At 33.3% G+C, this 25,128-nt stretch overlaps 1 protein-coding gene across 2 annotated transcripts; it reads left to right on the forward strand.

The window, feature by feature from the left end:
• The first annotated feature begins 1,158 nt into the window (after nucleotides 1–1,158).
• Nucleotides 1,159–25,128, forward strand: LRFN5 (leucine rich repeat and fibronectin type III domain containing 5). 2 transcript variants are annotated; one of them, XM_054581582.1, is made up of 4 exons: nucleotides 1,159–2,543; nucleotides 5,202–5,914; nucleotides 12,975–13,018; nucleotides 24,918–25,128. In XM_054581582.1, the coding sequence occupies exons 1-4, from the start codon at nucleotides 1,159–1,161 to the stop codon at nucleotides 24,933–24,935; spliced, it is 2,160 nt and encodes a 719-aa protein (XP_054437557.1). In that variant the 3' UTR covers nucleotides 24,936–25,128. The 2 variants fall into 2 exon arrangements, with proteins under 2 accessions (XP_054437557.1, XP_054437465.1); XM_054581490.1 differs by lacking the exons at nucleotides 12,975–13,018; nucleotides 24,918–25,128 and having other exon boundaries at nucleotides 5,202–6,144.

Here is a 25,128-nt window from a genome sequence, read left to right on the forward strand (position 1 = left end):
AGGCTGGTTTAGTACTAGTCATTCCATCATGAACAGAAAGTAAAACTCTATTTCATTTGTTGAAAATGGCAATTCTTATTTATTAAAACCACATTCAATATGGCATAAAATAGGCAAAAAGTAAATTGAACCAATAAGAATATGTTTTACTTAGAAAAATGGGTGAATTATTTCTGGAGTAACTCCATATTAGTGTTGGTTTAATTAAAAATTTAAATAATTTATCCAGCTATTTTCCCTTTTGGCCTTTGCAACTAAATGTAACTTATGTGAACTTTTAATCATACAGGTTAGTATTTTTATTTTTGAGCATTAATTTCAAGAGCAAATACTTAAGATCAAACAGGAGAATGAAACTGTCAGTATTTTTCAAATTAAATGAATAAATGTAAATGCATTAAGATTTTAAGAAAAAGAAAATTTAATATATATCTTTTTGGACTCATTTTTAAGTGATAACTACTTTCCATAAATTATCTTAAAAAATCTACACTTATATCAAATAAATTTTTTAATGTTTGGAACATTTGTGGTAAAATTTTAGCATTTTTATTTTTGAGAATATGATTCTGTATTAATGTTAGAATGTGAAGGTTGTAATATGTTCAAGAGAGTTTGTAATGATGAATAAAATTTAGTAAAACATTACTTTCAAATATAATGCCACAAGGTTAACAGCGACAAATATTGTCTCTTATTTACTACCGAGGCTAGTAAATTGAAATACTTGCAAATCTTTACATGTGTCTTTAGGCTTTTGAACTTACGTTTGGGGTTTATGAAGAGTTTTCCAGAACTCCTACACTCCATTGTGGGCTAAATATCTCTTTTTTGTGCATCCATGGAGTTCCTGGCCATGCCTCAAAAATAGTGCTTAATTTACAGAATTGTGATAATCTATTGCCTTCTTTTCCTTGTTTGATTTTACATCCCACAGGGCCATGAATGGTATATTTCTCATCTTAGTGTCCACTATACCCTCCAATTCAGAGTAGATATTTTATGCTTGTTAAATAAACAAATGAATAAAGTGTTCTGTATTTCAATTTGGATTAAAAAGAAAGATTTTTGTGCTAGGAATATGAACTTTGGCCAAATGATTGACTATTAACTCTACATTTTGTGTCTTTTCTTACAGGCTCTTAAATCTGATCTACAATGGAAAAATTCCTTTTTTATCTGTTTTTCATTGGCATAGCAGTGAGAGCTCAGATCTGTCCAAAGCGTTGTGTCTGTCAGATTTTGTCTCCTAATCTTGCAACCCTTTGTGCCAAGAAAGGGCTTTTATTTGTCCCACCAAACATTGACAGAAGAACTGTGGAACTGCGGTTGGCAGACAATTTTGTTACAAATATCAAAAGGAAAGATTTTGCCAATATGACCAGCTTGGTGGACCTGACTCTGTCCAGGAATACAATAAGTTTTATTACACCTCATGCTTTTGCTGACTTACGAAATTTGAGGGCATTGCATTTGAATAGCAACAGATTGACTAAAATTACAAATGATATGTTCAGTGGGCTTTCCAACCTCCATCATTTGATATTGAACAATAATCAGCTCACTTTAATTTCATCTACAGCATTTGATGATGTCTTTGCCCTTGAGGAGCTGGATCTGTCCTATAACAATTTAGAAACAATCCCTTGGGATGCTGTTGAGAAGATGGTTAGCTTGCACACCCTTAGTTTGGATCACAACATGATCGATAACATTCCTAAGGGGACTTTCTCCCACTTGCACAAGATGACTCGACTAGATGTAACATCAAATAAATTGCAGAAGCTGCCACCTGACCCTCTCTTTCAGCGAGCTCAGGTACTAGTGACCTCAGGAATCATAAACCCATCTACTTTTGCATTAAGTTTTGGTGGAAACCCTTTGCATTGCAATTGTGAATTGTTATGGTTGAGGCGTCTGTCCAGAGAAGATGACCTGGAGACTTGTGCTTCTCCAGCACTTTTAACTGGTCGTTATTTTTGGTCAATTCCTGAGGAAGAGTTTTTGTGTGAGCCTCCTCTCATTACTCGTCATACACACGAGATGAGAGTCCTGGAGGGTCAAAGGGCAACCCTGAGGTGCAAAGCCAGAGGAGACCCTGAACCTGCAATTCACTGGATTTCTCCTGAAGGGAAGCTGATTTCAAATGCAACAAGATCTCTGGTGTATGATAATGGAACACTTGACATTGTTATAACAACTGTAAAGGATACAGGTGCTTTTACCTGCATTGCTTCCAATCCTGCAGGGGAAGCAACACAAACAGTGGATCTTCATATAATTAAGCTCCCTCACTTACTAAACAGTACAAACCACATCCATGAGCCTGATCCTGGTTCTTCAGATATCTCAACGTCTACTAAGTCAGGCTCTAATGCAAGCAGTAGTAATGGTGATACTAAAATGAGTCAAGATAAGATTGTGGTGGCAGAAGCAACATCGTCTACGGCATTACTTAAATTTAATTTTCAAAGAAATATCCCTGGCATACGTATGTTTCAAATCCAGTACAATGGTACTTATGATGACACCCTTGTTTACAGGTAAGAAAAATTAAGCAAATCTTTATACTTACCATGCATTTTAGCATAAGGCTTGTTAAGGTACTCTGATCATTTGTCATTACAGCATTCCTCTGTATTGTAATTATAGTATTCCATTTGTAAAGTGTATTATGTAAGCCTTGTGAAAGATGAGTACATGTGGGGAACTGTTTTGAATGGTGTTATTTTTAGAGACTTCAAATTTCTATGTAATATTATGCTTTCCCCCCCCCCCACCTAAGAGATGTGACTATCAGAGAAAAAGATTGATTTATTTTAAAAATTCAAAAACATACCAGAACTTACACATCCATATGAGTGTTCTTTCCTTCAAGGAAGTCATGTTGGGAGGCTATACCATTATCCCAATGATGCTGCCATTGCTCAAAATACTTTCGGAATTATCTGTAGAACCTTCGCCATACTATTTTGAATATCCTCAGTGGTGGCAAATCATCGTCTTTTGAGGGTGAATTTGAATTTTGGAAACAAGCAAAAGCCATTTGGAGCCAAGTCTTGTGAATAAGGTGGGTGATCAAGATGGGTATTACCATTTTTGGCCAAAGCTATGATGTAACTATAAAATAATGAGACTGATATTTTGAGTGATTGATTTCTGTGCATGTGTGTTGTCCCATATACACTGGTTCTTAAGGCAGTTCCAAAAAGAAACTATAAATATTTTGAGCAGCGAGAGTATCACTGGAGTTAAGTGTGTAATCTCCTGTAAGGACATTGATGGAGATTTTGCGTCTGACTAAAGAATTTCTGGTATGTTTTTCTAAAGTTCAGCCTCATTGATTTATAGTCACATCTTGTCCAATTTTCAGTTGAAAATATACTTGTCTACCCCTCCATATAATTTCAGTTATGATAGATTCTTTTTAATCCTGGAAGTGATGCAAAATCATGGCTTTGAAATAAATGTATGTGTGTATATGTGTATATATATGTATATACACACATTATATATATATTTGTCTTTTGTAAAATTAGGTTAACTCAGTATATATATACCTATGTGAGTTCTTGAAGACAATTTCATTTTCACTCATGTATAGAAATGAGATAATTTTTTTAAAGTGAGTGTGAGCTGGTAGGAAAAAACAAAACTGGCCCAGCTAGCCACCTGATCAATCCTGGGCAAGGTCCTACCTAGCTGAGTTTTAATTTTCTCATCTTTAAAAGGAACAGATTGGAGTAAATGGTCTCTAACATCTCTCTTATTACTAAATGTATGTTATGTAGACTATGATGCATGTATATTAACACAAAGCAGTTTTCATCCTGTTATACTCAGCTTTTCACCTGGGCAATGGGTTATTTAACACACTGTGAAAGACAAGCACCCACCTCTAGCCTCTTACCTTCCTGTAGCTACTACATATTCTACATATTTTAGACATTAATCCTGTGAAATAGGTTAGTTTCTATTTTCTAAATTCGAAGACTTTAATCCGGCCATGACAAGTAAATTCTATGTAACTTTGAGGAAGTAGCTTGAATTCCAGATCCTAATGTTATGTATAAAATTGTGGTAATGCTTATCTCATACAGTCATTGTAAAAATTAAATTATAATGTACATACAATGCTTAGTAATGTCTGGCATTTATCATCATGCACTAAATGGCAGTGATCTCAATCACAAATAACATACTCTGACCTAAGAGTTTCCTGATACATTTAGACAGTATTGTTTAGGTTATATAACAGATTAGCATTGTCAAGTTTTTTAAAAAACTGTGTTTCAAGGTGAAAATAGAGTTTCAAACTTTTTTCCATAATAAATATTAGTTTAGATCATAGTTTAATTTGCTACTGAAAAAAAAAGTTAGTGGAAAATAGGCCCCCACAGAAGACTTTTGTGATATAATTGATTCAGAGATATCTATAAACTCATCAAATTTTAGAAACTGTTTTGAAAATAACTACATCATCCCTCAATGGGAGGACAAGGGATTTATGCTCTCCTTGGCCAATAGCCTTGCCCTATTCATGTTTATAGGATAGTATTACTTGTACACTTTCATCCAACTCATATATAGGTAAAGAACGTACAGTGAACTAAGTGTTGAAGGTTTAAGGGGGGATTGAGATCAAGAAATAAAATACTTTAATCTTTGTAATTATCTTAGATTTTAAAGATAGTTTTACTGGGTACCATTCCATGGTAGCTTAATGCCGATTTGGAAAATAAATACTCTAAAGTTTATTTCCATTCCGGTTTCTAATGTGATTGTCAGTGTTTTCCTTTCCTTCAAATTGGCTTTTAGTCACAGAGGTGTTATAAGTGCTAAATGGATTTGTTTAGTAGTCAGATAATGTCATAGTCACACCTTTCAAATGCAATATGTCATAAATGGTTTTTTAGAAGTGGCTTTTATTAGGCGTTCTGCTTTGCCAAGCAATGTAATTAGTAAGTTTGTCAAAGTCATGGTGCAGGCACCCTTAATATAATGCAGAATCCAACAGTAATTTTTAGCCATTTTTCCTGGGTAAATATACAATTAGATAAATTTCCCCATATTTCATATCTGTTAATATTGAGCTTATCTGAATGAATACTGAAATGAAACAGAACTAAAGTCACAATGATTCTGTGTAAATATATGCTTTGTTTTGTTTATAATATTAACACAATTCCATTGTCCCTCAGAATGATACCTCCTACGAGCAAAACTTTTCTTGTCAATAACCTGGCTGCTGGAACCATGTATGACTTGTGTGTCTTGGCAATATATGATGATGGCATCACTTCCCTCACTGCCACAAGAGTCGTGGGTTGCATCCAGTTTACTACGGAACAGGATTACGTGCGATGCCATTTTATGCAGTCCCAGTTTTTGGGAGGCACCATGATTATTATTATTGGCGGAATAATTGTAGCATCCGTGCTAGTTTTCATCATCATTCTCATGATCCGGTATAAGGTTTGTAACAACAATGGGCAACACAAGGTCACCAAGGTCAGCAATGTCTACTCTCAAACTAATGGGGCTCAAATGCAAGGCTGCAGTGTAACGTTGCCCCAGTCCATGTCCAAACAAGCTGTGGGACATGAAGAGAATGCTCAGTGTTGTAAAGTTGCCAATGACAATGTGATGCAATCTTCAGAAATTTGTTCAAGTCAGGACCCCTCTACCACTACCTCTGCTTTGCCTCCTACCTGGACTTCAAGCACTTCTGTGTCCCAAAAGCAGAAAAGAAAGACAGGCACAAAGCCAAGTACCGAACCACAGAATGAAGCAGTCACGAATGTTGAGTCCCAAAACACTAACAGGAACAACTCAACTGCATTGCAGTTAGCTAGTCAACCTCCTGATTCTGTCACAGAGGGGCCCACATCTAAAAGAGCACATTCAAAGCCAAGTAAGTTTCTCACTTTGCCTGCCGAGAGACCCAGAGCAAGGCACAGGTACTTCCTGAATGGAGAATTAAAGCAATGCTTTTGTTATATTAACTCACCGAGCACATGTGGACTACTTTATAAAAGAAGCATGTCTATGAATGGGATGTTAATTCAGCCCAACCGTTCTGATGGGCATAGTGGAAAAGCAACTCTTTCAAAATCTGAGTGTATATTGAAAAGCACTATGTAACCTATTTCTTTTTAATGAAAAAAAATTTTTAAAACTCACATAAGAGGTTGGAATTTGAAATTTCAGTCCTTTCTCTCTGACACATGGCTAAGAGAGGCAAGGTGTATACAACTCTAGGACACAGTTATTTATATATAAATTTATACATATAAATACATTTATATACACACAGATATATACATATGGAAAGAAGCATGACATAGTAGCAGTATCTTTCCCAAAAAGGACCAGCTTCCAGGTTCTGCAGTAGCAGATAACAATATGAAAGTTGTCATTGGAGAATTAAAGTGTTGCATAAATAATGATATTTCTTTACCTCACAAAGGACCACCTATGAGTAACTGGTATTTTTCAATGAATAGAGTGCCTATTTCTTTCAATGACAGTGGTGTTTGTTTTTAGGCAAATAGTGTAGAGAACAATTTTGTGTTGTTACATTATTTAAAATAAAATATTAAATAAGTATACCCAGACAAGTGTTAAAATAAGTACCATTATAAACAATTTTTTTTGTTCCAGTGCCTTAATGATTCTGTGATATTTCTCATTCAGGACACAGCTTTTTCAGTGGAAAGCAGAAGAAAATGCAATTGATTTTGCATTTATAAAAAAAAGAAATCTAGTTCAGTTTTAAGTTACAGGTCACAATTTTATATGCATCTATCTTGGCATATGAAGGTGTTTTTATTCATTTAATACATATTTGCTGAATGAATGAGTTTTATCTTTTTCTTAATACATGTTAAAAAAGGGAGACAAAAATACAAGACTGCCTTTATCAAAGGGATGTTTAATTTTTATCACCAAGTAATTAAAAAAATTCTAATAAATTTATTACATTTATAAGCAATATAAAGTCATTGCTCATTAACCAGATAGCGGTTTCATTTTTTCCTTTTGTGCTGTAATTATTAATTCACTCTTTTTCTTTTAGAGTAAATTCTTTTATTATTTTAACTAAAACGTGTGGGAAAATTGAATTATAAGTCATGCAGCTTTTGAAAAAAGAATTTTAAATTTAGTCAGGCAGTATTATTGCTCCTTGTTAATGTGGTGTTTTAGGATATTCAGTGAAATCAAAGTCTACAGATAAATGTTTCTATCCACTTGTAGAAAATCTTACAATATTATACACTAACATGATGGCCTTTTATTAAGGATTGGTAAGTGAGGGTTAACATTAACGATTTATTTTACAATATTATACACTAACATGATGGCCTTTTATTAAAGATTCATAAGTGAGGGTTAACATTAATTTTTTTGTTCTTGTTGTTTTGTTTTGAGAATAAAGCTAATGTGGCAACCTTGTAAAAAAAGTAGCTAAATATAATATGCATTCATTAACTCAGATACTTGAAATACCGATTAAAATACTGTTGAAGAATGTCAATCATTAGTTCAATTTCCTCTTGTTAGAGGCATATATAAAAATATCAGTTGATTATAACTTTATAGAGGTACTTCTTATTACACATGATTCATCATGATGACATTCAAAAGAGGGCAAGATTAAAGCAATTAGAGATTACTTTCAATGTCAGTCTTGAAAATAATTGTCTGATGGCTTTTATTTCCTTAGGTGTTTCCTAAGTGCCTTCTCGGCCCTGCTTCCCTTTTATGAAGTTTGCCTTTCACATTTCTAAAATCTAATCAGCATTCATGGGTCAGGTACACAGTTCCTGTGTGGAATAAATGAGATCACATATGGTAGTATTTTATAAAGTCGAAAATGTTATAAAGTATTTTCAGCACTATTTCTGTAATAATGCTTTAATAACAACTAAGTATTTTTATTCATTTTTAATTTCAAAAGTTGATACACAATTTCTTTATTTTCTTTTTTTAATTGGTATATAATTGACATACATTATATTACTTTCAGGTATATAACATAATAATTCAGTATTTGTATATATTGTGAAATTATCACCATGACAAATCTATCACCACACATACTTACTGAATTCTTTTTCTTGTGGTGAGTACATCTAAATTATATTCTCAGCAATTCTCAAAAATACATACAGCATTATTAACTATATTATCAAGCTGCGTATTATATTCCTATGACTTATTTCTTTACAGCTAGAAGTCGGTACCTCCTGACTACCTTCATTCATTTTGCCCTCCCTCCTCTCCCCTGTCTCTGAAAACCAATAATCCATTCTCTATATCAATGAGCTTGAGTTTTGATTTGTTTTGTTTTTTAGATTCTACATATTAGTGAGATCATATAGTATTTGTCTTTCTGTAATAATGCTCTAATACCAATTAAACATTGCAAGTTATCATTAATTACTTAATTCTTCATGAGGTACTGATTGACAAAAGTGTATTATTTTCCCCCTCTAGTTTTTACCTACGTAACATTTTAAAATCCTGAATATATAAAAGCTTTTGAAACTTAAATAAATGAATCCCCGAAGAAGGTCTCTCTGGGATTATGAAGACTGTGAACACATGGGCTCTGAAATCATGCAACATAGGCAGCAGCTCAACATATTTCCTTCAAGCTGCTGATGCATGTATTTCATATTTTCCAGTTGCCCATATTTTTAAAAGTCAATTTCCTGCTTATGTTTCTAATGAAACTTTAATTAAATATTTTTTATTTCTCACAAACATTTAGAACTCTTCAATATCTAACCATGTGAAATTTATTCTGTTTGACTTAAAGTGGTTGAAACCATTTAAATTTTTATTACTTTCCCAAGAATGTTTTCAATGTTTTCAGGGTGTATTAACCAAAGGCTTGAATGCTTGTCCTTAGAAATGATAAGAAGTCCTGTGTTCTTGTCTTTCAAAATGCCTGTTATTTGAGAAATCAACAAAAGATTGGCCTGTCAACAAGGACAAATGTTTTTTGTTTTTGTTTTATAAGTGTATGAAAAAAATTTTGCTCACGGTAGTTTAAGTGCAAAGTGAGTGAAAAATAAATCTATGGGGAGGTTGGGGTTGATTAAATGTACGTGGTATAATGTCCGAAACACAATATGACTCAGGTGAATGAATGAGTAAATGGATAGATAAATAAGTAAATGAATAGGGCCAGGGAGGACAGTGCAGTAATACGAATTTTTGTTAATGAGCACAATACAGAGATCTGTGGTCCCTATATTTTATTACCAGAGACAAGAAATTCTTTGTCTCTTCTTGTTGTTTTTCTCTGTCATTTCTTGCATTCCTCATTTAACCAACCCTATATATTTGTGTGTGTCTGTATATATGTGTATATATATATTCTTTATATATATACTCTGTGTGTGTATGTGTGTGTGTGCGCGTGTGTGTGTGTGTGTGTGTGTATGGCCCAAAGCATATAGTTTGCTATTTGTTGCTGTTGATTATGTAAAGGCTATATATGGTTTTTGCTTCCTTATTCATAAATATTTGCTTCCTTGTTCATAAATATATTCTTTTATTTTTAATGATTTTACACTATGACTTCAGCTTGTTCAATGGTAAAACATATTAACAGACAACATATTTAGATAGTTACTCCAAATATTGTTTAATATATGTGTTTCTTTGTTGCTTTTTGATAATTATCTCCAATTTCAAAATGTCAAACTCCTATTAAAGTAAGCCTTTTAAAACCATATATACAATACTTGAGTGTCATAAAGAGATGATGAAGCATCCAAAGCTCCATCAAAATTCTAAGATGAAACAAAATTGGGTTTGATTAATATTATTTATTTTTAATCTACAAATAGATTAGTACAGGAGTACATTAAATACAGTAATTTGTTAGGTAGTATAACACCCTCATTGTGGCCAATTTATTTCCTATGTTTTTGTCCAACCACCAAATGTAGCTAGTTAAGTTGAGATCACAATAAACCATGTTATGCTTTCAAGCAGTTAATTTTAGCTGTTTTTGTAGATATAGTCTACTAAAAAATTTAGAATATAAATTTTTGAACTATCACATGCCATTTGAAACATATTTAGTCTACTACTGAATGATACATACTCTCTTCACAAGAATTTAAGAATTTTTTATTTTATTTAAGATTCTATTTATTTAGTTTTAGAGAGAGGGGAAGGGAAGGAGAAAGAAGAGAGAAACATCAATGTGTGGTTGCCTCTTGTGCGCCCCCTACTGGGGGCCTGGCCCACAACGCAGACATCTGTCCTGACTGAGAATTGAACCAGCAACCTTTTGGTTCACAGGCTAGCAATCAATCCACTGAGCCACACCAGCCAGGGCAATAATTTTTTAAAAAATTTAAAGTAAACATACTACATTTGTCTACAGATATCTCTTTTTATCTTTTTTGTCAAATATTTTCTAGTTCACTTTAAATCACTCATAAAGTTCTAAATTCCAAACTAAATTTTAATTTAGCTTATTTGTTTTTGTTAATACTGAAGGGAAACTAAATGTTTCATTTATAAAGCTAAACAAATTAATATAATGATTATCACGAAGTTCACATCAATTGCTTTATAGTTTCTAAATTTTAGTATTTTCCCATTTATTCACAGTAATAAATCTAAAAACAATCGTTAAAATGCCAATAGGTAAAAAAATCCAAAAATATAAAGCAAGTTATTGTACATAACACCGTGAATGTAAAAGTGGCATTTTTCAAAGAAGACTGCAGCCATGAGCCCATTTTCTTCTTAGTGTAGTTGAATACCAAGTCCATTTTATAATGCTAAGAAAGCAGTGCTCATTTCTATTAGACAGAATAAAGACTATCTACTCTCTTTGTCAGATAAAGCCTTCCCTTGTGTCTCAAGAAGAGTCCAGTCTTTCTACAAGTGTTATGTGAATGCATGTGTGAGTGTGTGCTAAGTGTTTCAGGGAAAGGACTTCAGCATAGATGTGGATTAGATAGGAAAACACATTTTTCTTATCCTTCTCAGTGGAAGATGATGATGATGATTATCTTATAATGCTTGTGAGTTAAATGTTAGTTGAGTAAAAAATCAGAAATATCTCATTTTTTAAATTTCATGGGGGATACTCTGGTTTCTCTTCAGATCACATAAATCTTTTGCCTTTGACTAAAATTTCATGGAGAAAATAGAAAATAATCAAAATTAGTGACTGGAATTTTATAATAGTTTCAGAGTTCAGACTCAGACTCTTTCACTTCCAGGCTAGATTAATACATGCTGGGATTACAAATACAATTAGTTTTGTCACTTTGTTTGTTTTAGGGGTTTTTTTTTGCAGTAGAAACTATCCTTTTTGTTGTAGCAGTACAGATGATCTTTTAATATATGAAGAATGGTAAATATATTGCTGCATTTGAGTCATCCTAAAAATGTGGTGTTATGTGAAGTGGGGCATACAAAGCAGCAGTTTTTTTACTGGGAGTTTGTTCAGCTATTTCAAAGTCAAAATTTAGGATCTGAGGTTACCATTGGATACAATACATACACAGTTCATATACTCTATATGTTAAAAACCATATGTGTAATATATATTTTTAATATGTAAACTTATAAAATTAATCAGTTAAAACCATAATTTTGGGTCCTGTAAAATGGACTGTAATTACTGTAACAAAGTTAGATTTAAGTGGTTTGGCTGCCAGAGAACTTCTCTAAGAAGAGCTGTACAAACTATACCTGCTATCTATCAGATTACTGTAGAATATACACTCTTTAGTACAAATCCATTTTTCTGAACATCTGAATGATAACCACCTCTACAACTTGTCTACCTTCATCTATTCTCTTCAAATAAGTGATTATTGTGTTCATGAATTTTAAAAAATGTATTTTCAAATACATTCAGGGGAAAGCTATGAAGTCCCTTTATTTTGTGTTTGGAAGTGGGTGTACATTTAATCTTGCCTCAAACCTGAGCTAGAGAGATACTGTAATTCTGCCTCAAAATATGTCTAATAAATAATTATTCCAGTAATATGAAGGGACTTACTTAATATATTACAACATTGACTCTGCCATAATGCAAGTTCCTAATTATTTTCTTCTGTATAATGTGAACATGTCTCTTTATTGCTTTCAGCAACCTAGAGATTTAAGACCTAATCCCCAGAGGCCATTGTAAATTTATGTGGATATTTGTGCTGGAGTTTTATAAGAAAGGATATTGTCACACTCATCCTGAGAATGACTTTTTCTTGAGATGCCTAATTTTTCCTTATCATTGTGTTGATTATTAATGACCAGTACAAGTGTTTGCTTTAAAAGAGGACATTTTGGGAAGAAATAGAGTATGTGCTGTGCATGGATAAATAATGGTGTTAAACATTTATAGCTGATTGGAATCACATATAAAGGATATTTGAGGGCAGAATATTTGCATTTAATACATTACTATTTTATATAAGGATAAATGGGTACTTGGTAAAACATTCTCTTGTTTGTGGGGTTATCAAATGATAGCTTATATTGTAAATGATTATTTTACACTCTGTGTGGTGAAATGGTAAGACTATATCTCCTCCCTTGGATTTTTTTCCTTGCTATATCTTTTCATATTGATCAAATGCAACTCTATAGTTGAAATGTTAACTTTGAGCAGTGAAAATGAAGAGAGGCCTTATAATCCTACCAATGTTCTTGTAGGGAAAGTGCATTCCATATTGATAATTACTCATTTTAGTAACTAGAATAATATCCTAAAAATCTGAATGTATAGTATTATGAATCAGGAAGTAGCCATAGAGAACTATAAAGTATAGTAAAAGTCAATTGCCATTAACCGAAGAACTGGTAAGTTAAAAAAGAAAAATCTAGATAAATCTTTGTTAAGAGGAATCTTACCAAGATTTCAGTGAGAATGTTTTAGGGTCTATTTCTTAAAAAATTAATTGTTTATGATACTGACATTTTATCCCCAGATGCTTTGCTGTCTAATGTTGACCAGATCGTCCAGGAAACACAGGTGAGATTCTTGTTACCTGTCGCATACTTCAACACTTTAGATGGTATATTCTTTCATAAGTGAATTTTTAATTTTTGTTTTGCTAGTTTATGTAACACTGAAATTTTTAATTAAAACTTAATTTTAAGAGTAAAGAATGAAGTTCAGTAGAGTTTAAGTTAATTTCCAATTCCTAAATTAAGACGTATTTCTGGTTAAGTGAACTTTTCTGATTTATATCGTAAGAACAAAAGAACACTGATATGGCTAGAGTCACTCTTGGAATCATACATAATCTAATATAATGTGCATTTAAAAAATATTTCCCAATGGGAAGAAAGTAGCTTAATAAGAATCTATTCACTCTATCCTTGACCTCCACATCCTAATATGAGTTTAGATGACACATTATATTTCATTGAAAGTGGTGGAGCAGAAGTGTTTCACTGTTATCTAAAATGAATGAAGCCACTATAAAATGAAGCAAAAGACACCCCATTAAATATTCATGGTGTTCCTTTTGTCAGCAACAAATTACTCTTCTTAGTGTTCTTTTTTTTTTTTTTTAGTTTCAAATGCGTATTTGATTCCTGCATTTTAATTGGATCAGAAAGTATGTTTCTAGAGCAAAATAACACTTTAGCAATCTGTTCAAACAGCTGGAATCATCAGCCATTTGCTTAAAGTTTGGCACAGGAAAAAATATCCTGCTTTTTAAAAGTTCTATAAAAGGTCATTGATTTATTTTTTGGTAGTAAAAATAAGATTTTTTTTACATTTTGTGTTTAAAAGAAAACAGGACTTGGACAATCATTCACAGTTTGTGAATGTAACTGTAACTGTAAATGGAATTTAGTAAATTCCATTCTTATGTTGCAAAAAAAAAAAAAAACCGCTCAGGAAAATATTATGCTAGGTGAAATATCCCAGTCGATGAAAGAAAAATACCATAAGATCTCACCTATAAGAGGAATCTAATGAACAAAATAAAACCACAGGCATGGGAAAACATGGAACAGACTGAAAGTGACCAGAGGGGAGGGGTACAGAAGATAATAGTGGAAAGAAAGGGAAGGGACTAGATGAGTAAGATGCATGAATGACCCATGGACATGGACAACCGTGTAGGAATTGTTTGGGGAGGGTGTGGGATCAGCAGAGGACGGCAAAGGAGGAAAAATCAGGACAACTGTAATTGAATAACAATAAAAATGATTTAAAAAGAGAGAGATGGCTCACAGGAAGCAATCAATACCACATGGGTCTAGCACATACTTTGTATTCTGTTTTATTTACTGAACCAACCTGAATGAAGGTACGTGGTATCATCACCACATTGTTTTTCTTTCTGAATTTTAACCCCTCTCTGTCTCCCTTCTTCCCTCCATCCTTCCTTTCCTCTCTTTCTTTGATTTTAAAAAGTTCATTTATCATATAACTTTGGATATCTAGCTGTCCTGAAAGTTAGGATATCTTTAGAAAAGCAAAGGAAGTAAAGGGTTAATTTATCAGAAGCACAGTCCAGATGCTAATATGATGCTAAATATTCTGTCATGACTGAAAGCAGGAAAGTCAATCTGAATCATTTTTCAATTACCAATTAAAATAATTTCTCAAACTTTCACATTTCATGGGACATGTTACGTATTATGGGATTTATTTATTTATTTATTTATTCATTCATTTTTTGACCACATTGTTAGAAGTCAAATTTACAGAAGAGTAACCTCCTTGGGAGTTTGTGTGCTACCCAAGATGGCGCAGGGTTTGCCAAAGTGACAAGTATGTAAGATTTTCATTAGTGACTCCCTTTGTCCTAAAGTGACTAGTATTAATTACAGAAACTTCAAAAAGTATAATTAAAAATAAAAAAGTAAATATAAATCCATCATAACCCAACACATAGACACAGATACTAATAATCTGGTATATGATCTTTTTGTGATTCATCATTTATACATGTAGTAAATTCACGTATATATATGTGTATTTTGAACTAAATTTACATCGTGAAAGTGTGTATGTGAAATATATCACCTTTAAAAATAATTTTGTTAGGTCTCTCTTTCGTCCCTTTTATGAAACAATGACTATGTCATCATGTCATGAAAAATTTCCTTCCATGTTCTGGTTAATTCTTTTTGTTCTCTATAAGACTTTGCAAGAAAAATAAATTCACAGGCAAAGAATAATTTTAACAAAGTTTAGTGGCAATACATCATTCACTTGTTACATAATTCCTTACAACATTTCTATGATCAGATATAAGTCACCATAGGACCTCAGAATAACTACTCTTGCTACTTAGTAAATGATTTCTGGTATAGCGGGCCTATCGTTTCTACAACTGTCAGCTCAACCAGACAGTTTCCTCTGCGGAGGCTGTGACCTGTGTGCTCTGAGTCTCCTCATGGCCTTTCACATGTCAGCAGTACTTTGCTGTGAGTGACATGGTGAGGAAGATAGCTGGCTGGGATTCCTCTGCTCATAGCTGCTCTACTCTTTTTAGGAGGGGGGATATGAAAGTTAATATTAAGTTTATATTTTCTTCATCATGGTAACATATGTCTTTTCCTACCCAGAAACAAATACGTTTTCCAAAAATGTGGACACCACCCATTGCATTAAATTTAAATTAAAATGTCCTCTGTATATAGATGGTAAAAGTAAACAAAAAAGCCACATATTCTTTTTTTAATGTATAAAAGTGCTTCTAAGGCAACAGTATTAAATTGATTTTACCACAGTCCTTAACTGAACATCAAGCTCTATTAGGGAGGTACAGAGAGGGCAGAAAGATTTCATCCACCTGAGGTGTTCAGGTGTTCGTTTTCTTTTTCTCTTTTCTTTCTTTCTTTTTTTTTATTAATGGGCTATTCAAACATAACAAGGTCTTGGATTTCTGAAAGTCTCCATATAGTTTTATTTCTATTTATAAAATCACTCATCTCTTTCTTTTTTTTCTTTACTATCTTTCAAAATGCATTAAATAATAACCTAGGCATACTAATAACACTTTGTTTTTCACATACTTCCCCCTAGAAATGTGAATTCTTTGAGTATATGATCTTTTCTTTTTTACATTTTTATTTTTATTTTTTAAATTTATAAATCATGTTTAATCTATTACAGTTGTCTCAGTTTTTCCCCCTTTATCCCCCTCCAACCATCCCACTCCCACTCCCGCTCCTACAGTCAATTCCCACTCTGTTATCCATGTCCATAGGTCATCATAGATGTTATCTAGTCCCTTCCCCTTCTTTCCACCATTGTCCCCTTTCCCCATCCCCTCTGTTCACTTTCAGTCTGCTCTATGTTTCCATGACAGTGGTTTATTTTGTTTGTTAGTTTATTTTGTTGAATAGAGCCCACTTATAGGTGAGATCATATGGTAATTGTCTTTCATCAACTGGGTTATTTCACTAAACTTAATATTCTCCACTTCCATCCATGTGGTCACAAAAGGTAGGAATTCCATCTCTTTCCTTCTTTCTTTCTTTCTTTCTTTCTTTCTTTCTTTCTTTCTTTCTTTCTTTCTTTCTTTCTTCTTTCTTTCTTCCTTTCTTTCTTTCTTTCCTTCTTTCTTACTTTCTTTCTTTCCTCTCTTTCTTTCCTTCCCTTCTTCCATCCTTCCTTCTTTTTTCTTTTCTTTCTTTCTTTCTTTTTCTTCTTTCTTTCTTAAATGCAGATTGATTTTATTTTTTTAAATGTCAACGTTAATTATAAAATATTTAAAAATTTAAAACCATTATAAAGTCTCAGCAATTAAACCAACATGACCCCAGCACAGAAATAATCAATTAGATCAATGAAATATAATGAGCATTCTAGAGACAAAGGTATGTATCTGTCTAACAATATATTATATGATTAAGTTGATATTTCAAAACAATGGGGAAAATAAGGCTTATTCAACAAATAAGGTGCATGTACCACTATTACTTGAAATAAAACAAATATAGAGCCCTATTTCACACATAAGACAAGAAATATTCAGGTGAGTTAAAAATCAATATGTAGAATCTATGGAGTTTTAGAAGAAAACAAAACTAATATTTTTCATGACCTGATGTAAAATATTCAACCCCAGAAGCTATAAAGTAAATATTGACAATATGACTATATTAAACATTTAAGACTATATAGTAATATACATATAAAAAAAGTTAAAGGACAAGGAATAGAATAGGAAAGTATTTGCAACACATCTAAAATATGGTTAATAGGGGGTTTTTTGTTTGTTTTTTTTTTAGGGAAAAAAGTTCTACAAACCTTTAGTCAATAAATGAATAAAGAATACCAAAAAATTATTTAAAGCTTTTTTAAAAATAATAGAAATAGGCATGAAATATACAAAAACAGGTTTAGTTTCAACAAATAGTAAAGGAGCAATTAAAATCACATCATTGTCACAATCAGATTAATGAGTATTAAAAATATTGGTAATAACAAGTATTGACAACACTGAAAGGAACTAGGTATTGATAGAAACTTTTTCCTCATCTTAAACCAGTCTCTTTAGAATATTTTGCAGTGCTGGTTTGCTGGAGGTGTATTCTTTTAGCCTTCTTTTGTCTGGGAAACTCCTTATTTTGCCTTCCATTTTAATTGAAAGCCTTGCTAGGTAGAGCAGTCTTGGTTGCAGACCTTGGCTTTTCATTACTTGGAATATTTCTTCCCACTCCCTTCTGGCTTGTAGTGTTTCTGTTGAGAAGACATATGCTGGCCGTATAGGGCTCTCTTACATGTTATTACCTCTTTCTCCCTTGCTTGTTTTAGGATTCTCTGTTTGTCTTTGATATTTGCCATTTTAATGATGATGTGTCTTGGAGTGAGCCTCATTGGGTTCCTCTTGAATGGGACCCTCTGTGCTTCCTGGACTTGTGTGACTTTTCCTCTCCTCCAATTAGGGAAGTTTTCCATCATTACTTTTTCAAACAGGTTCTCTATCCCTTCTTCATCCTCTTCTCCTTCAGGTATCCCTATTATACAGATATTATTACATTTCAGGTTGTCCTGCATATCCCTAAATGCCTAATTTTTTTTTTTTTTTGAGTCTTTTTTCATTTTCTTGCTCTCTCTGGGAGCTTTTTTCTACCTTGTCCTCTAGTTTGCTGATTCGGTCCTTGACTTCATCTGGCATGCTCTTGATTCCTTCTACTGTGTTCTTTAATTCAAAAATTGTATTCTTCATTTCCTTTTGTGTCTTATTGATAGTTTCTATGACCTTTATCATGCAGATATAGTTTGCAGTAAGTTCCTCATAGTTTCCCTGTATGTTTTTGTAATTCTCTCTGAGCTCACTGAACTTATTGAGCTTCCTTAGAACTGTTGTTTGGAACTCAATACCTGATAGTTTACTTGCCTCTATTTCATTTAGGTCTCTTTCTGAGAGATTCCTCCTTTCCCTTCGAGTGGGGCATATTTCTTTGTCTTCCCATTATTTGTGAGACTCTTCTCTTTTGCTTCTGATTCTTAAGTTGATCTGTCTGGATTTCCTGACTTTGCTGTGTGAACTTCTATGGTTGGAGACCATGTTTTTACTTTCTGGACCCACCACTAATGTTGTCAGATGTTGTCCCTTTCTGACCTTAGGCAGTCTGTTCAAGACTTCCAGTAATCTACTGTTTGTGGCTGTCTCCTTCAGTTGTAAATCTAGTCACTCTGCACTCAGCAGACCACCTTAGACAGCTCAGGGCGGGGCGGAGTCCCTCCTGGGATGGTTATTGGGTCCTCTCATGCTGCTGCCATACGGGGGAGGAGTCCGCACTGGGATCCCGCCAGCTACTCTCTCTGTTCTCTCCCCAAAGCCTCCGTCCCCAGTCTCTCCTCAAGTGTCACCATACCTCTCTGCGCCCCCTTTAGCCAGGGATCTACTCTCTGTGGCTGCCACTCTGCACTCAGCAGGAGGCTTAGACAGCACAGGGTAGGGTGGAGTCCTGTGTGGGGGCAGGGCAATTGGGTCCTTTGACGCTGGTGCTGTTCAGGGGGAGTGGTCTCTGCCTGAGCAAGATGGCTGCTGCCTTCTGGGGGATGAGTCAGCACCGAGATCCCACCAACCACTCTCTCAGTTCTCTCCCCAAAGCCTCCTTCCCCTGCTTCTCCTCAGTGTCTCTAGCCCACTCTGGCCCCACCTTTGCCAGAGACCAGGGTAAGAGGCTACAAGTAAAAATTTATGCGTTGGTCCTTTAAACAGTTTCTTGCGTCTCCAGCCGCCTGTCTCTGGCAGAGAGCAACCCTGCCACTTTTCACAGCTGGCTGTTTTCTGTGCTGTTTGGGCTCTGGTGCTGCGGGCTAGAGATCCCCACTTTTGGTTTAGACCCTGCTCTTCTCAGGGAAATCCAACTAGCCTTTCAGTATCCTGGTGCTGCTGCCCGTGGGCACCCCGACTGCCTTCTCGAGTCTCTACCGCACTCCTTACCAGTTAGATTGCGCTAAAGCCGATTCTTCTGTCTCTGAGGCTACAAGGCTCCTCTCTCACTGTTGAAAAGTTGTTTGTTCCAGGCGATTTCTCCACAATTTGGTTGCAATTCTAGGTTGGTCCTGGGAAGAGGTCAGTGTGACTTCCACTTACTCCTCCTCCATCTTGAAAATCTCTGTCTAGGTGTTCATTTTCATACACTGTTATCCACTAAAATGATTTTTTTTCCTGAGGATGAAGAGTTAATAAACATTTATTTTATTTCCATTAATCAGAACATGCCCTATGTCAGTTTTCTTCCCTAATACCTTTCCCATATGTTTATAGAAGTACACTAATCTTGAATAGTTTAATGTATCACAGACAATATTTTTCTAAAATGAATTCGTACGATCCTCATCACACTAAAATGAATTGAGAACAAAAGGAAGAGAAATCATTGATAAAATTGGTGATAATTACACTACAGGTAAACTGGCACATACACAAAAATTAACTTTATCTTTTGAAAGATTTTTATGCTTAAAATGAACCTGGTAAAACAATTGATACGTTACGTCTGGCAATTTAAATATGAACAGTTGACTAGTTTGTATTTATACTGAAAATACCTTAAGTAAGATTTCTTTAAAAGTGTGTTCTGTATTCAGACCAAAAAAATATGTGTACATTATGCGTGTGTGTTTAAGCATTCACATGAAAAATTGCTTATTCTGTGGTTGCTTACATCTGCCTTTAAAATAATTGATTCCTGATCTTAATAAATTTGATTTCTGAATTTTTTTTAGCACAAATCAAGGTATTTAATTTTTTTACATTTCGTCAGAAAAACTGCTAAAGATGCAATAACCATGAAAGAAGTGCAGTTCTTTTAGAGATACTAATAATAGATAAATGAATAAAAAGCAATGTTGATTATAAATAGCAACATTAAATTACTATGGGGAAACACAGGAAAATATATGAAGTAAGCGCTAAACAGTAAAGGAAATGAATTCATATGATCCACATATCTCTCCAATGTTTTTTTCCCCCCCTAAGGAAGGATGACCTACATAAAATATTTGGCTCTGTGGTTGTTTTAAATGATATTCCCTTCAAGTGAATTTTTTAAAAATAAGACTAATAAAATAGGCCCATATGTAGAAAACATTTTTATAATAATTAAAGCAGCCCTGGCTGGTGTGGCTCAGTGGATTGAGCACCTCCTCCTGTGAACCAAAGGGTTCCTGGTTCGATTCCCAGTCAGGGCACATGCCTGGGTTGCAAGCCAGGTCCCCAGTAGGGGGCGCGCGAGAGGCATCCACACATCGATGTTTCTCTCCCTTTCTTCCTCCTTTCCACTGTCTAAAAATAAATAAAATCTCTTTTAAAAAATAATAATAATAATAATTAAAGCATACTTTTAACATATTTGTTTGAACATTACAGAAAATCAGAAAAAAAAAAACCCTAATGTCAGTCCTGACCTTTAGAAATCATTTCCTTCTTTTTTAGATAGTCTTTTTTGAGTTTTGTATTTATTTTATTTTATTTTTATTTTCAATTGTTTATGCTATTAAAATTCTCACTTTTCTTGCTGTCCCCACCTCTACCCACCTCTCCCCTCTCCCCTCCCTATATTTTTGCCTGTGTCCATGGGTCATATATAAATGTTCTTTTGATAATTCCTTCACCACCTTTCATTCTGTCTCCAGTGCCTCCTCCAGCAAGCTCTCAGTCTGTTTCATGTATCGAAGCTTCTGTTTCTATTTTGTTCATTAGTTTATTGTGCTCATTGGATTCCACATGTAAGTAAGAGTATGTGCTATTTGCCTTTCACTGACCGGCTTATTTCACTTAGCATAATATTTTCCAGGACCATTCATCCTGTCACAATATCTAAGAGTTCTTCTTTTTTACTGATGCATAGTATTCATTTGTGTAAATGTACCACAGCTTTTTTATCCACTCACCTACCAGAGAGCACTTAGGAAGTTTCCAGGTCTTGGCTATTGTAAGGAACACTGGTATGAACATAGAGGTGCATTTTTTCTTTTTGTATTGATGTTTTGGGATCCTTAGGATGTATTCACAGAAGTGGAATCACTAGGTCAAAAGAGATTTCAATTTTTGATTTTTTGAGGATACTCCATATTCTCCACAGTGGCTGTACCGGTCTATATTAACATCAATAGTGCACTAGGGTTCTTTTTTCTCTACATCCTTGCCAACACTTGTTTCTTGTTGATTTATTGATGATGGGCATTCTGACAATTTTAAGGTAATATCTCATTGTTGTTTTAATGTTCATTTCTCTGATGATTAGTGAAGCTGAACATTTTTTCATATGTTTACGGGCCATCTATGTGCCCTCTTCAAAAAAGTGTCTAATCAGGTCTTTTGCTCATTTCTTAATTGGGTTGTTTGTCTTCCTGGTGTTGAGTTGTATTAATTGTTTTCAGTTTTTGGAGATTAAATCCTTTCAGATGTATCACTGGCAAATATATTCTCCCATACAGTGGATTCCTATTTCATTTAAGTGATGGTTTCTTTCGCTGTGCAGAAGATTTTTAATTTGATGTAGTCCCATTTGTTTATTTCCTCCTTTGTTTCCAGTGCTTTAGGAGATACAGCAGCAAAAATATTGCTACTTGAGATATCTGAGATTTTACTGCCTATGTTTTCTTCTAGGATTTGTATGGTTTGGTGGTTTACATTTAAATCTTCTATCCATTTTGAATTTATTCTTTTGTATGGTATAAGTTGGTGGTCTAGTTTCTTTTCTTTTTCTTTTTTCTTTTTTGCTTGTACCAGTCCAGTTTTCCCACCATTTATTGAAGAGTTTATCTTTGCTCCATTGTCAGCTTTCATCACCTTTGTCAAATATCAATTGAACATAAAGGCATGGGTTTATTCTGTTCCATTGATCTATGTCTTCTAATTATATAAGATAAAAATCTTTCAGCCTTGGCTGGTGTGACTCAGTTGGTTGGAACATCTTCTATAATGGAAAGGTTGTGTGTTCAGGTCCCAGTCTGAGGCAACACATATCTCTCTCTCACATCGATGTTTCTCTCCCTTCCACTCTCTCTCTAAAAGCTATGAAAAAAGGTCCTCAGGTAGGGATTTAAAAAAAGAAAAATTTTTATAGCTCTTTAAAAAACTTTTTCCCTTGAAGACATGTTTATTCTAGAAAGAAAGGAAGGGAGAGAGAGAAAATGTGACAAAGAAACATGGATCTGTTGCCTCCTGTGCGCACCCCAACTGGGGATGGAACTTGCAACATCTTGGTGTAGGGACAACACTCTGACCAGCTCCACTACCCTGCTAAGACTCTTTCATAGTTCTTAATTACATTATGGGTAAGGGCAACAACAGCATTTTCCCACAGTCCATTTAACATCAGGACATTTTTCCTTCTCTTAACGTTGTGGTATCTTTAATTTGTTCCTTTCTTTGTATAACTTTAGAACTTTTAATAGGACTATCCAGTGTTTTGCATTATACCCTTTAACTGTTTTGTGAAGACCATTACCAAAACATCCTGAACATACCCCAAATTTATAGCTTTTAGTTCTTGTAAATTTTGGCATAATTGTCACAGCCTTTTGTTTATTTCTTTGTGATGCTGTTATAATTTTGAGTTCCTTGTTCTTTATAGAATCATTGTAAGAGTTTGTCTATTGGTAAATAAAGTAAAACATGTTATTTGAAATATTCTACATATACAAGTTTTTATTAGGCTTTATATTAGGTCATCATTTCGATAACAGTAGTAGCTTTGGGGCAGACAAATTTATGCCATAATATACAAAACTGTTATACCTTAATTTTCAAAATTAACAGCTTTTATATAAATAATAATTCTAAAGTTTGTTAATATCATAAAATGTAAAACTATATAATACTGAAAGCTCCTTAAGATATGACATCTCATAATCTCATAGAATCATCAATTTGATATTAAAATAAAGTTTGTTATTCTGGAAGAATTTACTTCAAAAGTCTAATTATGCTATTCACTATATTTTTCTTCTGTGTTTATTTAGTGTTTTCAACATTACTACTTCCTGTAATTTTGGTATAATGCAATTATATATTTTTCCTACTAAAGTGAACATATTATTAGGTATTAAAAAACTTCTTGATATTTAATTTCATCAGAATAAGCTATGCTATAAACCCATTAAAGAGGAATTTAGATATATCTCATTGTAATTTAGCAATTTTGCAATTTTTAAAGACTATTCCAAGTAAAATATGATAGTGATATCTGTATTTCAGTTGTTTCCAGGTAACTCTGTTTTTTTTACAAATAGGATACACATCTGTTATTTATTAACAATATTCAAACATTGTGTAAATATCTTGCTCAATAATTCTAAAAAATTACTGTTTGTGCCAAAAATAATATCACATTTATATTATTAAGTTTTAAAAATATATTTTTAAACATTTCAATATTTTGCTTACATTTATCAAAAAATAATTTATATTATCATAATATACTTTAATGATTTTATCACCAAGTTATCCAAATAGGTTCTTACTTAAATGAAGAATATTCAGTTAAGTAAGAATCTATATTTCATGAGTCATTTGTGCTATTCATTTTATAACCTTTAAATTGTAAATATGTAGTTGGTTTTGAATGCAAAGGATAATTACTTATATTTCATATGCATGAAGTTGTATAGTTGTCAAAAATTTTTTCCATCTTCATGAAGCATAGACTTAATAGACATATAACTCATGACTCAGAACATATTAGAGAGAAAACATTTATAATTTATTCTCATTTAATTACAGAAGTATCTAATATATGTGATACATTAATATATTTAGATATTTTTATAATGCTTTTTATATTATTCTTTTCAAAATCATGTTAATTATCAAATGTTTTTCTTGTGAGCTGTTATTAGTTTTTACTTTTATTTGGTTGGTGACAAACTAATTATTGAAGATGAATAATTGTCTTCACTACTGTTAAATGTATAATTAAATTTTATAAGATTGAAATATTATACAAAACTCGCAGCAGAATGTATTTAAAAAGTGGAGATCACTTAGGTTTTACATGTGAGAACAAGTTGATCTAATATTCATACTTTAAAAACCAGTATGAGTATTTATTAAAACTTAGATGCTATGCATTAAGAAATAAAGTCATTTTATTTCTTATCTTGAGAATGTAATTGTGAAACACCAAAGCAGGAAAAAATTCCATTTCACAATTTGGCTTTGACTTGCATAACTATTTAGGCTAAATATATTTAGATTCTTTTTAAAATAAAATTCTTTTATATATCTACCAATTTGAAATTGCTAAGCCATATCTTAAGTGCTAATGTGCATGTCTAGGCTGCTTTCAGAGGTGTGTTTTGTATTTTATAGCAGGAAGCTCAGCTCCTGCCTGAATGCTTACCATTCAGCAACTTCCAGATTTCTAGCACAATGATCTTATAAGCTATATCTTTCTTTTCTTTTTTTCTTTTTTCCCCCCTTTCATTTCAGAGGCTGGAGTTAATCTGAAGAGCACCACTTCTCTCTCTCCTGAAAAAAGTTGCCACTGATATTTTTAATGGATAAAACTCAAATATGTTTCAATTCACAATGGCTAATTGTTGAACTGGTGTCCTAGAAGAAATTGTCCACAGGACCATAAACAGAAGTCTCTGATGTTGGTGGAACTGGCTCACATTTCATCCCCTTTTAAAACCAAATT

The sequence above is a fragment of the Pteronotus mesoamericanus genome, unplaced genomic scaffold, assembly GCF_021234165.1.
Source record: "Pteronotus mesoamericanus isolate MK-2021 breed Mesoamerican mustached bat unplaced genomic scaffold, CSHL_Meso_final contig_100, whole genome shotgun sequence".
Classification (NCBI taxonomy): Eukaryota; Metazoa; Chordata; class Mammalia; order Chiroptera; family Mormoopidae; genus Pteronotus; species Pteronotus mesoamericanus.

Excerpts from the sequence above, each read along its gene's own strand:
- LRFN5 (XM_054581490.1), top strand. The coding sequence starts at position 1,159 with ATGGAAAAATTCCTTTTTTATCTGTTTTTCATTGGCATAGCAGTGAGA. Across the intron at positions 2,544-5,201 it reads GATGACACCCTTGTTTACAG|AATGATACCTCCTACGAGCA; the intron begins GTAAGAAAAATT and ends ATTGTCCCTCAG.